The following is a 15200-nucleotide window of genomic DNA, read 5'->3' on the forward strand; positions in this document are numbered from 1 at the left end:
ATAAGGCTGTATTTCCAACACCTTGCATTTTCACATTGAGCTGGTTCAGATGTTCAGTCATGTCCACAAGATAGTAGAACTTCAGGAGCCACTCAGTGTTAGCTAACTCAGGATGCTCAACATTTTTCATTTCAAGAAAAGTACGGATTTCGCTCAGACAAGCCACAAAATGGCTGAGCACCTTCCTTCTTGACAACCAACGCACATTTCTGTGCAGCAGACCAGGATAATTATTCCCAACTTCATCCAGCAGTGTTTTAAACTGGTGATCATTTAAAGCTAGGGCAACAATAAAGTTGACCACCTGAATGACCAGCGACATCACCTCACCAAGCTGCTCGCCACACATCTGAGCACAAAGTACCTCCTGATGTAGGATGCAGTGAAAACTTAGGATGGGTCTCTTTTCATGTTCATGAAGAAGCATAATGAATCTTTCTGTTTTTCCCTACCATGCACGGAGCACCATCAGTACACACCGAAATAAGTTTATCCATCGGTAGATTTTTTTCTTTAGCGAACTCAGTGAAAGACTTGAATAAATCCTCCCCTCTTGTTGTCTCTTTCATAGGCAAAACAGCAAGTGACTTTCCTCACATAGTGTGTCACCGACAGCATACCTTGCAATCACGCTGAACTGGGATAAATGGCTTACATCTGTTGACTCATCCAAAGCTAGAGAAAAGAGTGGTGCTGCATTTATGTCCTTCACTTGTGTTGCCTCAATTTGATTTGCCATCATGATGGTACAATCATGAACAGTTCTTGCCGACAGAGGCATGTCTTTTATTCGTTTGATTATCTTGTCTTTATCCGAAAAGTCGTCAAAAAGTTCATTGGCAACATCAAGCATGAATGTTTTGGCATACTCCCTATCTGTGAATGGCTTTCCATTTCTCACAATTGCTAAAGCACCAGTAAAGCTAGCCAAATTCCAGTCACCTTGTTGGATCCAAACATGGAGTTGCTGCTGACTAGCTTGCACTCTGCACAGTAGCTCGACATGCTTTCTTTCTGCTGTCCCCTGCTGGATATTTCGATGCAAATGTAGTATGGCGTGTGTCGAAGTGCTGCTTTATATTTGACCATTTCATTGATGCAATTTTATCATTGTATATTAGACACACTGCAGAACCTGCTCTCTCCACAAAGGTGAATTCCTCTGTCCATTCCTGCTGAAAAGTACAATACTCATCTTTTTTTCTTTTAGCCATCTTCTTCGTCAAAAGGGTTTCTGCAATTAGCTAGCTGACAACTTGATTAAAAGGAGGGAAGTTTACTTCCTGACCTCACAACGACTTGTGTACGGTATGCATTATCCAATAAAAATTTGGTGTTGTCCTGGATGACAGCTGTTATTGGCTCCAGCCACCCGCAACCATGAACATGAGCAGTAGAAAATAATGAATGGATTGTAATACATGAAAATATTTTATATTTCTAACATTATTTTTTTTATTAAAGATTTGTCTGCGAGCCAGATGCAGCCATCAAAAGAGCCACATCTGGCTCACAAGCCATAGGTTCCCAACCCCTGAACTAAGGAGACTAAGTAGCCACAACGAAGAATTGATGCTTCTCATCTCTCTCCTTTCCTGTCTGTCCTTATCTGTCCCTCTCTGTATCACAAAAACAAACAAACAAAAAAATGTAGCAGTGCCTTGCACAAATGGCAGCCAAAAGATCCCTCAACCTTGCTAGGCCTATTTCTACCAGTGCAAACAGGGCTAACAGGATTGCAAATGGTTTTACACTATGCTGTGTAGAAGTTATTTTATCAACACTACACGAGTAACTGAGGACAAGGGCAGAACTGGAAGTCACATTTATCCCGGAAAGAATCCAATGACCTTGATTCTGTCTGGAGACCTTAAACAGGTAAAACAAGAGCTAGGTCTATGTTCTGACACTCACAAGGTAAGAAAATGGGGAAGGTATATTATCTGGGTGACTCTCTTGAAACATATGTACACACAAACACACAAACCCCCAACCACTAATATCTGTTATTTTATTTTTTTAAAAAGGTTCCAATACAAGGCCCCAGAGTAGTGCATGCAAATCAATGACCTTCAAATTCTCCAGCATTGTCAGATGACCAGCATAATCTGCTCACACAGACTGTAACCTGGTAAAGAGACCAGTTGCTCACTTTGAGTCCCATAATCTAACAATGCAAATGTCCAACCTACCACATGGCTCATGACTCAGGTACATTTTAGTATCTGAACAGGTAAAACACATTGAGTGGCAAGTACATTAAGTGCTCTTAGTGTATTAGGGAAAAATACAAACAAGGCATAAAAGGGAAAAGCCAAAGTCTCTTCTATATATGATCTGTTTCCAGGGAGATCTGCCAATGCAGTCTCCAGAACTTGCTCATATTCTGATGAGAGGGTACCATTTCCTTTGAAGGACTGCAAGAAGGGTGAAATATTCACATGAGGCAAGAACTTGAAGTTGTGGTTGCAATTCATAGGCCATCTTTTCCCTGATGTTAACCCATCTCTGTAAACCCAACTGTGTGCCTGTGTATGAACTCGGGGAATGGTACTGCTGAGGGATAGAGAATTCTAACTCCTGTTGTGTCTGTGATTCCAGGAGAATATAGCCATGGAAGTAGTCAATGGAAGAATTCCTGTAAGGTAATAAAAATAAAAAGCATTTCTGTCCCCACATCTGGTCGCAGAACCCTAAGAGGCAAAGATATAATTTAAAACTTTTGTTAACTTAGGGGAAAAAATGGGGAGAAGAAAGTAAAGAGGAACAAATATACGGTGATGGAAAATGATTTGACTTTGGATGATGAGCATACAACGTAATCAACAGTTCAGATACTATAGAAATATTTACCTGAAACCTATGTACTTTTATTGATCAATGTCATCTTTTACATTTAAAATGTAATCTTTTAAATAAAATTTAAAAATAAAAAAAGAATTCTTGGAAGAATAGGGCCATGGAAGAATTCAATCACATCAGAGGGTTTTAGTTTGGTTTAGGATATTCAGTGATTTTTCTTTTTTAGTTTTAAAAATGTTCATGTGTGGTTCTCAATGCTCTTAGTTACTTACTGATTGCTATCTATGGTTATTTCAAGGAAAGATATGCTTAGTAAACTAGTCTTAATTGAAATCACCAGCTAATTAAGAGAGAGATATATTCTCATAAGAAAAGTAATTATGATGAAAAGCAGCATTTAGGAACTACCTGCTTTTCAAGAACTTCCTCTTCTTCAGTCAGACATAAGTGACAGATTGAGCAGGGAGGAAAATGCAGCCATTCACGAAGCCATCCAGAATTACAGCATGAAAGGCATGGACCTCAAGGAAGAAACGATGCCTATACCAGGCAGCCTTTTCAATGCCTGAATGCCAACTTCCCAAAACTACTGGTTGGTACCAGCTGACCTTAGTAACCCACTCGTGTTCCTTTGTGAACAGAACACAAATGCAAAGGGTTTTACACACACCTCCACTGACTCCCCATTCCCACGCCCCTATACACTACCTTTTCATTCAACCAAAGATCCAGTGGGTACTAAAGAAAAGTAATCGTGTCAACACAAATACAGATTTTTAATTTTTGTTTGTTTTTGTATTTTCCAAAACTAGAAGTGGGGGAGAGGCAAACAGACAGACTTCCTCCCACATGTGCTTGACTGGGATCCACCCAGCATGCCCACCTGGGGGCGATGCTCTGCCCATCTGGGGCGTTGTTCCATTGCTACTGGAGCTGCTCTAGCACCTGAGGCCGAGGCTATGGAGCCATCCTCAGTGCCCGGGTCAACTTTGCTCCAATGGAGCCCTGGCTGCAGGAGGGGAAGAGAGAGACAGAGAGAAAGGAGAGGGGGAAGGGTGGAGAAGCAAATGGGCACTTCTCCTGTGTGCCCTGACCAGCAATCAAACCCAGGACTTCCACACGCCAGGCTGATGCTCTACTGCTGAGCCAACCGGCCAGGGCCACAGATTATTTTTATATCACAATGTTTTTCAAACATTCCAAAATCAACAAGAGTCTTCCCAGACCGTTAACAAAATGAATTTTAGACCTCACACCAGTAACCAGTGAGAGTATGACCCAGAGTTAGTTCAAGGGTATAAAGTGACTAGTGGTCAGTTATTGTTCATTAATTAACAAGTGTAGTTGAAGGAACCTACCCAGAGCTGAGCACACATGGGTATCATCATGTCAGATGTCAGTTACAGGTTATGTTCCTATAAACCAAAGCACCAAAGCTAAATTAACAATTTCCCTTTTTGCCCTTAGTTGGTGAAGAGGTCAAGTATTGTCGTGCTACCAGAATTGTTCTGGGTTGTGCTTCTTCAAACATTTGTTTCTTTTAACTATTTTTTTTAAAGTTTATTTGTTGATTTTAGAGAGAGAGGAGCAGGGGGCAAAGGAGGAAGAGACACAGAGAGAGAGAATTGTTGTTCCATTTATATGCATACACTGGTTGATTCTTGTATGTGACCTGACTGGGAATCAAATCCACAACCTTTGGATCTCAGGACGATGCTCCAACCAACTGAACTACCCGGCCAGGGCAAAGATTTGTTTCTTGATGCTAAACATTGGGAAGAAAATATCTCACCAGTGCCCCAGGTCAGGACAGGATGAGCCAAAGGGAAGGCAGCTAATCAACAAGCCTTGGAAATTTTGAGTTAGCTTCTGACTTAGGGAAGTTTCCATTCTCCTGACAATGTTCTACAAAAGCTTCCTGATTACCAATTCCTAAATTATAGACTGTGCCCTCTCTGAAAATTGCCAGGTACAAGTAATTTTGCCAAAGTTCTAGGTTTCTCCAGGGTCAAATGTTCCATAGTCAGAGAACAAAGCAACATTTGAGTGGAAACTGTTCTCCCAAATAATACTACCTTGATCAACCAAAAAGTTAACTCCTGATCAGACTACAGTCATATTCCAGCGCTGGGAGTTTAACTTTCTAACAGAGACAAGAACTTAAACTGAGAAGAAAACAGACCCTGGTGAAACCTCATTCCCATTATCCTCTCTTAAAAAGAGGTGCTGGACTCCCTGGTTCTAAATGAGTACCTTCCTAGTAATACCTCCTCTTCCACTGCACAGGCAGGATGTGCCCAGCAGGGCGGAGGAGGCCCCAGTGAAAGGAGCCCACAGCCTCCCAGGGCAGACTTCTGCCAGAGGGGAGTAAGGTTTAAAGGAAAACCACCTGTCAGTCTTGGCTAACGGAAGGGCCCTATATAAGGCTGCCCTGTAATACTGAATAATACCAAAGACTAGGCAGGAACAAACGGACCCACATGTGCACAGCAGGACCAAACAGAAATGCATTTAGTTATATCTCAGTAGCAAAAATTTCAAGTCCCTTCTAAAGGGAAAACCCAATTTTTTAAAAAAGCCCAGGAGAAACAGCAAATGAATGCTGATTCTTCCTGTTTTAGTTCTCCATTTTATTACTCGACTATAGTGGAAAAACCTCCAAGCGCACAGATTTCCTCTCCTACCATGCGTGCATCTTAATTCTCACCTTCTTCCTTCTCATCAGTCCCACACCCTTCCGTGCTCCACGGCCTCCTGCAGGCCGGCCCAGGGTCAGTCGGCGCCCCCCTTCTGCTGGGCCAGCGTGCGCTTCAGCTCCCTCAGGTTCTCCGTCAGCACCTCCACCTCATCCAGGCGGCCGCACTGCTTGGCATCAAAGATGTACGCCTTGATGTTATCGATCTGCTGGAGAAGGAGCTCCTCCTCTATGGGCTCCTCGCCCTCCGGTCCACTGTCACTTTCTATCTCAAAGGGGTTAGTACAGGTGGCTTCCTCGAAGGGGTTACCAGGAGCAGGAGGGCTTAAGAGCCTCTGGTGAGGACACTCATCTTCCTCGTCAAAGGGGTTGGGTGCCGGGCTGTCTGAGTTAGTGAAGGGATTCCCTACCACTGCCGACTCTTCCTCTTCTTCCTCGAAAGGATTGTACTCTTTGAGGATGTGGGCTGCAGGGCTGAAGGAAGGCTCCGCAGCAGGCGGGCTGGGAGAGTCCTCTGCTGTGGGGTTGGAGAAGTCTTCCTCCTCGAAGGGGTTTCGGGAGGGCGCCTCATGTTGCTGTGATACGGTGCTCTGAGGGAAGAATTCCTGGCCAAGGGCCGGGGGCCCAGACCACACTCTGACAGGCTCGACAGCTGAACTGGGTGAAGGGGTCTTGGGAGACGCACTGCTCTGAGCCAGGGAAGAGCCCAGAGCCAAAGCATGAGCAGGGCGGGCACGAGGCTCTGTGCTGGGCTCTGGCTGAAAGGGCCGGATTTCTCGGAAGTCCAGGGACCGGGTCTGTGCGTGCAGGGATGCTGCCTGGAACTGCTCCCTTTCCCGTTCCCACTCCCGTTCACGCAGCATCTGCAGCTGTTCCCGCTGCAGGTCCTCCTCCTCAGCCTGCCTGCGGGACAGCTCGATGGCCTTCTCCGTCTGCTGCTGGTCGTACTCATCCTGCAGCTGCCGCAGGTTCTCCTGCAGCGTGCGCACTTCGTCTGTCCGGCCCGCGGCCTTGGCCTGCCTGATGAACGAGGTAATGTTGTGGATCTGCTGGAGGAGGGGGTCCGAGTCCTCGCTCTGCCCTTGCCTTCCCGACAGCGGGAGCCAGCCCTCAGCCTTTCTCAAGGGGGCATGGCCCCCTCGAAGGAATGCCACTTCCCCATTGGCACGGGATGGCAGGTCACTGCGTCTTTCCGCAAGCTTTCGCTGGGACTCCAGAGAAGCCTGCGGAGACATCAAAGCCAAGGAGAAGAAACAGTCACCAGGCCAACAGCCCATCAGCGGCCCTCCGCGGCCCTGCTATCCCTGCACCCGTGAGACACCAGCTGCCCCCCTCAGGACTAAGACACTCCACTGCTAAAATCAAACCATGCTTCTGTTTCAGACGGACAAACCCTCATTTTAAAATAACAATAATAGTGAGTTAAGAGATAAAATTTTCTCAATATTAGATCCACTGACCATTCACTTGTCTAACAGCACTCATCTACACCAGAATCTCACACAGCATTAAATATATACATTATTTTTTGTTGAATATTGCATATTCCAAAGTGTTCTACAAAGAACTCCCTGGTGTCTGCACCCTCTGCAACCTGTAGCAGAGGGAGAACAGCCAGTCTCACGGTATTCCGGACAGAGAAAACCAGTAGGACCTCCAAAAGAAAAACAGGACTTGCAGAGAAAAAACAAACAATTCTGATTTCTACAGATGAGAGCGAGGCCAGAACAGAACAGAAGAAAAATGGAAACCAGAGAGAGCACAAGGTTCTGATTTACAACCGCACAGGACCTCCTGGGAGCCTGTGGAGGCCTCTGTGCTCCACAGCGCCCCGAGGGAGCCGACACCAGCAGCCCCGGGCTTCACTCACCTGTCCCTCCAGGATCTTCTTCCTTTCCATCTCTTGCTTCCTTTTCTTTTTGAGTTCCTCAAACTGTTCTTTGGTTGGCAGTGACATCAAACCAAGCAACTTCTCCTATAGGGTGTCACAGACAACTTTACACTTAAACCTTCCATGTTTTACATTTGTCCACAGCACTTTTCAACAGACGCTATATATTTTAGTTGTTTCCTGTCTATCCCCGTCTCTAGAATATAAGCTTCATGAGAACAGGAATGTTGCCTTTTTGCTCAGGGCAGGATGTTCAGCACCGAGAACACTGCCTGGTACACATCAGGCACTCACCAAATGACTGCGGAATACAGTATAGCCACTAATCAAAGGAGAAAGGGCCTAATCTCTGTGATACAACATTGGAAAACTAAACCAATAAGACTATTAGTTCTCTCTGTCATGGAGCCCAAAGGTGACTAAATGGGAGTCTCTGAGGGGCTTCTGAGGTAGTAACACTCAGATCTAACCATCTAGCTTTAGTCTGCCCTTGAACAACCAGCTGTTTCCTCCTAACCAATGGCCCAGGAAGGGTCCCTGAGGAGCTTATCCCAAGAAATGCTACGCACATGTTTGTCCATCAGGCAACACTCATAATGACAAAAATGGGAATCAATCAAATGCCCAGTGAAAGGGGAATGGTTAAATAAAGGATGGTGCATATGTCAAAGCAGTACTCTGTAGCAGTATTCAGGTGAGAGGTATTTGAGGACAATGTAAAAAAGTACTATGATATAAAATGCAGTGATAAAAAGATATGAATTCGCAAATATACACTATAACAATTTATATAACAAATGCAAACAGGAAAAAAAACCCCAAATAATGCATGATGGCATTGGGGATATAGGATTAAAAGTAGTTTTTATTTTTCTCTGAAATGAGGCATAATGCATTTATAATCTTAAAAAATAATAAATGTGCACATAGAAAGAAAAGAAACAAGACATTGGTTTGCTCTGCCTCCTGAATGGTAGATGAGCAGGGGAGGTAAGGGGTAGGGGAGCAGTTTCTGCCACCCCAGGGGGGCTTTACCTGCACAAAAAGTGTAGCTGAGTATCTGATCATCCTCTGCAGCCGCAAAGTGTTTGGATGTGGTGGAGGGTCCTGGTTCAAACCTAACGTTAAGATCTTCTTACTGAATCAGAAAAACACATCAATGTAACAAGCGCTGTCAGCCTCAGAAACAAGGGTGAAAGGTCTCAGAGTTGCCAGGCTTGCATGCTGGGAAGATTTGTGGAGGAGACAGATTAGTGACTCCACTGAAGTATCCTTGAAGGCAAAGCCTGTTTCTTACCCTTTGGCTGTACCCAAGGTCCCTAACACAGCACATGGTGCATGACAAACACTTGGCCATCAAGAAACTGACTATACATGTCGGGGCAGCTTCATAGGTGAGTGACATGTGCAGCCACACAGGGTCTGGTGCTTAGTAGAGCCTTGTGCTTGGTTTTATAATCTGCTGTCACTGTCTTAAAATTGTTAATAATTTTGAACAAGGGACTTGCATTTTCATTTTGCTCTAGGCCCCGCAAATTACAAAGCCAGACCTGTGTGTACAGGTGGACAAGGATTCTTCACCTCAGTTCTTTCCCTGGGTCATTGTACTTTCTACACTGCAAAGGGCTGATATAAACCCAACAAGCAGTCCACAGCTGAAAAGCAATTGTTGACCTAAAGAAAGAATCTGGGTTTCCATCCTGATTCCACCACATTTGCTACTATGGTGCATTCTCTCACCTATAAATCGGGGATGTTAATCCCTCCTTCACAGGGTAACTTAAATAGAATAAATGAACTAAATTATATTTCCAGTGATATTCCTGGCACACAGCTGGTGTTCAATAAACTCCTATTCCTTTAATAATAATGAGCACTAGAAATCCTTACCCAAAAGTTACTGAGACGTGTTGCGTGCCAGAGCTGACAACTTCCTCAGCCTCCTCCTCACACATACTGCTGTCACCAGGACTCTAGGTAAACTCAAGCCTGCTAGATGCCCAATACCTCATTAAAGCAACACCTTCCTCACTCAAGGCAGCAGATAAGACACCACCAAACAGCCCTCACCTTAAGGCGTCTATTAGCTCGTACACTTTCTGCACTTCCACTCGAAGGTCATTGGCGTGTTCCAGACTGTAAGTTGTCTCTCCAGCACTAAAGAGAAATCATGGAGATTGTTTTATTTTAGGTTTTTAAATTTTTTATTTTCAGGAAGTATACAGCCAGGATTCATTTTGTTTCTACTGTAGAAAAATTATGAATTATTAAAGATTTAATTGCATGGAAATAAAATGGGCTTTCATACGGTTTATATATAACATATCTATGAGAAGCTAAATTAGCTTACTGACTGAATATTTTATATTAACTGAGTTTAATTTTCACATTATCAATTGTTCTTTTTGTGTGTGTGTATTTTTCCCAAGTTAGAAGCAGGGAGGCAGTCAGACGGACTCCCACATGTGCCCAACCATGATCCACCCAGCATGCCCACCAGGGGGCGATGCTCTGCCCATCTGGGGCATTGCCCTGTTGCAACCTGAGCCATTCTAGTGCCTGAGGTGGAGGCCAAGGAGCCATCCTCAGTGCCTGGGCCAACTTTGCTCCAATGGAGCCTTGGCTGTGGGAGAAGAGAGAGAGGAAAGAGAGGGGGAAGGGTGGAGAAGCAAATGGGTGCTTCTCCTGTGTGCCCTGACCAGGAATCGAACCCAGGACTTCCACACACTGGGCCAACGCTCTACCACTGAGCCAACCGGCCAGGGCCATCAACTGTTCTCTTTTTAGAGGTTTTATTTATTGACTTTAGAGAGAGGAGGGGGGAGGAGGAGGAAAGAGAAAGGGAGGAGGAACAGGAAGCATCAACTTGTAGTAGCAGTTGCTTCTCGTATGTGCCTTGACCAGTCAAGCCGAGAGTTTCGAACCCACAACCTTAGCGTTCTAGGTCAACATTCTATCCTCTGTGCAACCACAAGTCAGGCACATCACCAATTGTTTTCATGGCTAATATACTCACTGAACAATTTTTCAAAATTATTTAATATAACTGAAAGACAAAATTCTCCAATATATATGAAATAAGTGAATGTATATTAATTAGAATTAGAACACTTGATTTCTTTAAGAAAAAACATTAATGGTTTAATCATTAATTGTCTACACATCAAAGTTGAGAAAATGAATTCACTTGGAATTTGTTTCAATTTTACTAGCAAATAGCATACTACTTAAAAACTATTCTAAGTCTTATCACATTGACTAGAGAGTATAGTGTAAGAGGACTCTAAAGGTCTATGGCCTCACAAAGTGAGACATGGTTAATTCTCTCCAAGTTGCATTTCAAACTCTTGTATAATGTGTCCGTAAAGTCATGGTGCACTTTTGACCGGTCACAGGAAAGCAACAAAAGACGATAGAAATGTGAAATCTGCATCAAATAAAAGGAAAACCCTCCCAGTTTCTGTAGAATGATGTGGCAGCATGTGCACATGCGCAGATGATGACAGAACACCGTGTATACAGCGGAGCAGCCCACGGCCATGCCAGTCGAGATGTGGACGGTACAGAGGAAAGTTCAGTGTGTTCTGTGGCTCGCTAAATTCGAATCTGTGACCAAAGTGCAACGTGAATATCGGCGCGTTTATAACGAAGCGCCACCACATAGGAATAACATTACTCGGTGGGATAAGCAGTTGAAGGAAACCGGCAGTTTGGTGGAGAAACCCCGTTCTGGTAGGCCATCAGTCAGTGACGAGTCTGTAGAGGCTAGATGGGATAGCTGCCTAAGGAGCCCTAAAAAATCTGTGCATGAGCCCACACCGAACTGCATTGAATAGGTATGAAACTGGGAGAATTTTCTTTTTATTTGGTGCAGATTTCACATTTCTATCTTTTGTTGCTTTCCTGTGACCGGTCAAAAGGGCACCACGACTTTACGGACACACTGTATATAATGTAGTACTCATTCCTTTTCAAAATAAGTACTAATTAAATGGAAGCCACTTTTCATTTTGCAACACCATAGGGACAGACTCATGCTTAGGCCCTCTGAGGACTAGCTCTTAAGCTCATCACCAAAATAAATGCAACTTAATTTGCTTTGGCCTACTTCCCCTAAACAATTTCACAATAAGATGCATGAAGTCATTTACTGAATGAGTTGGATATCTACATCAGAGTAGAAAACACTTGGCTTTTCTCACTCAAAGACTAATCAGAGACAAGAGGAGCAACTGGAAAGCTGACCAAGGGATCCCCAACAGCCATACACAGCACAGCACTGTAGCCCCGGCCCATGCTCCTGGGTCTCATGAACAACTGCTCCCTACATGAGAAAAGCACTTAAGACTCCAAATCAAGAAGGGAGGAGAGGGGGGGAACTCCATTCAGGGTAGATCAAGGGACATCATGGAAGGCCAGAGGTGGTTTAACTCCAGTCTCAAGAGAAACAACAGCAGTTATTGTTGATCTCAGAACTGTTCATTTGTAAATCTGTCATCCCCACCAGACTACTGAACTCCAAGTGCAGTGATTGTGGATTTTCATTTATTTATTTATTTTTATTTTTACTTTTATTGAGACAGACTGACATACAGACAGGAAGGGAGAGAGATAAGAAGCATCAACTTGTAGTTGCATCACTTAATTGTTTATTGATTGCTTCCCATACGTGACTTGACTGGGGGGGGGGCCTCCAGCCCAGCGACCTTTGGGTTCAAGCCAGTGACCATGGGATCATGTTGATCGGTCCCACGCTTAAGCCGGTGACCCTGTGTTCAAGCTGGCAACTTCAGGGTTTTGAACCTGGGACCTCGGTGTCCCAGGCTGATGCTCCACCCACTGTGCCACCACCAATCAGGCAGTGGCTTTTTATTTTTATGTCCTCAGTAACTAGCACATGGGCCAGGCTTAATCAGTGTTTGCTGAGAAGAGAAACACTTCAGAAGATCTTGCAGCTATTAAACCAGCCTCAGCACTGGCCACTCAACTCCCCTTCTGAGGCAGCAGCAATTTAGGTTGAATAAGCAGAAAGAACTGCTGCATTTACCTGTTCTACCATCTAGAAACAGTCCTGGTTGAAAAAATTATTGGTGTGTGCTATAACTTGAGGATCCAATACGGTTGTTTCATTATCTTTCACTACATAGTCTGCAAAAAGAGGGACTAGAACTGGGAAGACTTGGGCTTTCCTTCTTTTCTTTTTTCTTTTTGTGGCAGAGACAGAGTCAGAGAGAGGGACAGATAGGGACAGACAGGAAGGGAGAGAGATGAGAAGCATCAATTCTTCGTTGCAGCACCTTAGTTGTTCATCAATTGATTTCTCATATGTGCCTTGACCAGGGGGCTACAGCAGACCGAGTGACCCCTTGCTCGAGCCAGTGACCTTGGGCTCAAGCTGGTGACCTTGGGGTCTCAAACCTGGGTCCTCCACATCCCAGTCCAACGCTCTATCCACTGTGCCACTGCCTGGTCAGGTGGGCTTTATTTCAAATATTCAAGTCATGTAGAAAATAACAAGGTTGACCCAAATCTGAAATCACTTCCTCTGGTCACAATCATGTCAACCAACTCCACTTTCTTCAGAACAACGATCACATCTGGAGTTAGCTTGTTCATTACTTGTTCACTTCGATCTGGCCTGTGCTCCCACAACAATAAAGCCCCACAGGAGAGCGCAGTCTTCACTGTCCGTCACTGCAGCCCCAGAACCTAGATTAGTGCATGTACTATAACTAGTGCTTGAGAGAGTAAGAGAATAAAATGCACTAAAAGCCCTTTAGAACCAGCCTTTTAGGGGAAGCAGTAGGAGTCAGACATGTGGAAATGTGCTCATAAACGGTAGTTCCCCAACTGGCTAGGGAGGTCCACTGACCCACAATTGTGTCTGAGGCACAAAGGAAAAAAACAACAGGACTCAGGGAGAGGAGCCCTTGGTAGCATTTCATGAGGAAAACACTGAGTGCTCACTCAAACTACCAGGAACACAGCTCCCCTGCGGGTGTCCATGTGGAAGACAGTCCTGCTCTAATGTCAAACCAATGTGTGGGACAGGAGGAGGGGTGCTGATTCCAGAAAGCTCCACAGAAGAAAGGAGCACGAAACAGGTTCTTCAAGCCAAGGACTCTCCATTTCGAAGAGGTATATATCAGGGTCACCTGGGGTTTTCCTTCCAACCTACTCAAAGAGACAGCAGATTGAAATTCTTGCTCAGTGAACTGCAGGTAGAAAATGGGTCCTTCCCTGTTGTTCTTTAGAAACAGTACTCTAGGTTAAGGAACAGAAAGAAGAAGACTAGGGTCTAGGAGTGTAAATATAAGGCGGGAGGGGCCCTAAGACAATGGTGGCTGAGAGGGTTCAAGAAATAGGGTTTGTTCCTCTTCCACTGTCTGCTGCCAGGGGCTGTAGACATCCAGTTGTTAGGATGGAGGGAAACAGGGACAGGGTCTACAATGATTCCCCTACTTTTTGCTATTCTTTTCCTACTTCTTTGCCTCTCCCTGAGGGCTGGGAAACATTGGGGGAGGAACAGGGAAGGTAAGATGAGCCCCAAAGTAACAGTAGAGGTAGGAAGAGATATAATGGAAAGGGTGTTTTTGCCGCAAAATAACTGGGTTTAGTCTTCCATGTTTTGTAAGTCAAAGATTCACAGACTCAAGAGTCAGGAAACTCCTTCAGGACTATACAAACAAAAAAAGTTCAGTTTCTTTACATGTAAGACCCACATGGGGCCTTGAACATGGTCACTGACATGAAGGAAAAGCCACGCTTACACCCTTTGTTTTTTGAAGCCATTTTACAATATTGCCGCCATAAAAGTCCAAATAAAAATATAGGTTTGGTCCAAACAAGGCACATCTAATTCTAGATGCATCACCGCAGAAATGACAGAAGGACAACACAGACTTAAAACAAAGGCAGACAGTCCTCAAATTGAGAATACTGGATGCCATAATTAATTCTTTTCCTGCAGGTTAGGTAAAGACTGCTGGGGTCTGATTTTAGTAGTAGTACCTCAAATTCTAGCTCACATATTCAGAAGGAGCATGCTCTTAATAAAAAGTCAGCAAATTTTTTTCCATGAAGAGAGGCACTGAGCCTGACCAGGCGGTGGCGCAGTGGATAGAGCATCGGACTGGGATGCGGAGGACCCAGGTTTGAGACCCTGAGGTTGCCAGCTTGAGCGCGGGCTCATCTGGTTTGAGCAAAGCTTACCAGCTTGGACCCAAGGTCGCTGGCTCGAGCACAGGGTTACTCAGTCTGCTGTAGGCCCACGGTCAAGGCACATATGAGAAAGCAATCAGTGAACAACTAAGGTGTCGCAACGAAAAACTGATGATTGATGCTTCTCATCTCTCTCCGTTCCTGTCTGTTTGTCCCTATCTATCCCTCTCTCTGACTCTCTGTCCCTGTAAAAAAAAAAAAGAGAGGCAATGAGCTGTGACTGCTAATGAACATGGGGTTTCTTAGTGATCATAATGTTTAAAAATTAATACAGTGGTGATGGGTGTACAAATTTGTGAATATATTAAAAGCCAATGAACTGTACAGTTTAAAAGGGTGAATTTTATGGTATGTAAATTATATCTTCATTTTAAAAAAGCAGGTAGAAAGCTAGATTTGCCCATGGGCTAACGTTTGCCAAGTCCTGCTCTAAAGTCCTGCTCTAAGCCCTGACACCTCAGTGGCATCTACCCAGCTGTGAGCAGAAGGCACAGTGCCCTTGCTCACCTCCAGATGCTGCACTTGGCAGTGGTGCCTACTGTCCGAGACCTCTCCCAGACCTGCTTAATCAGAACAGCTGGGACCACCTCA

At 44.6% G+C, this 15200-nt stretch overlaps 1 protein-coding gene across 6 annotated transcripts in view; it reads right to left on the minus strand.

Annotated features, from left to right (window-relative positions):
* Nucleotides 1–1997: 1997 nt before the first annotated feature.
* Nucleotides 1998–15200, minus strand: part of RBSN (rabenosyn, RAB effector) — a 30867-nt gene continuing 17664 nt past the window's right edge. For 5 of the 6 annotated variants that reach the window (XM_066351877.1, XM_066351874.1, XM_066351875.1 and 2 more), the window contains exons 9-12: nucleotides 9459–9545; nucleotides 8424–8526; nucleotides 7368–7472; nucleotides 1998–6720 (exon numbers count right to left, since the gene is read on the minus strand). In XM_066351877.1, the coding sequence (XP_066207974.1) occupies nucleotides 5575–6720; nucleotides 7368–7472; nucleotides 8424–8526; nucleotides 9459–9545 (1441 nt within the window). In that variant the 3' untranslated portion in view covers nucleotides 1998–5574. The remainder of the gene's footprint in view (nucleotides 6721–7367; nucleotides 7473–8423; nucleotides 8527–9458; nucleotides 9546–15200) is intronic. The other variant, XR_010747247.1, reaches the window with a different exon arrangement.

This window comes from Saccopteryx leptura, chromosome 10 (genome assembly GCF_036850995.1).
Source record: "Saccopteryx leptura isolate mSacLep1 chromosome 10, mSacLep1_pri_phased_curated, whole genome shotgun sequence".
Taxonomy (NCBI): Eukaryota; Metazoa; Chordata; class Mammalia; order Chiroptera; family Emballonuridae; genus Saccopteryx; species Saccopteryx leptura.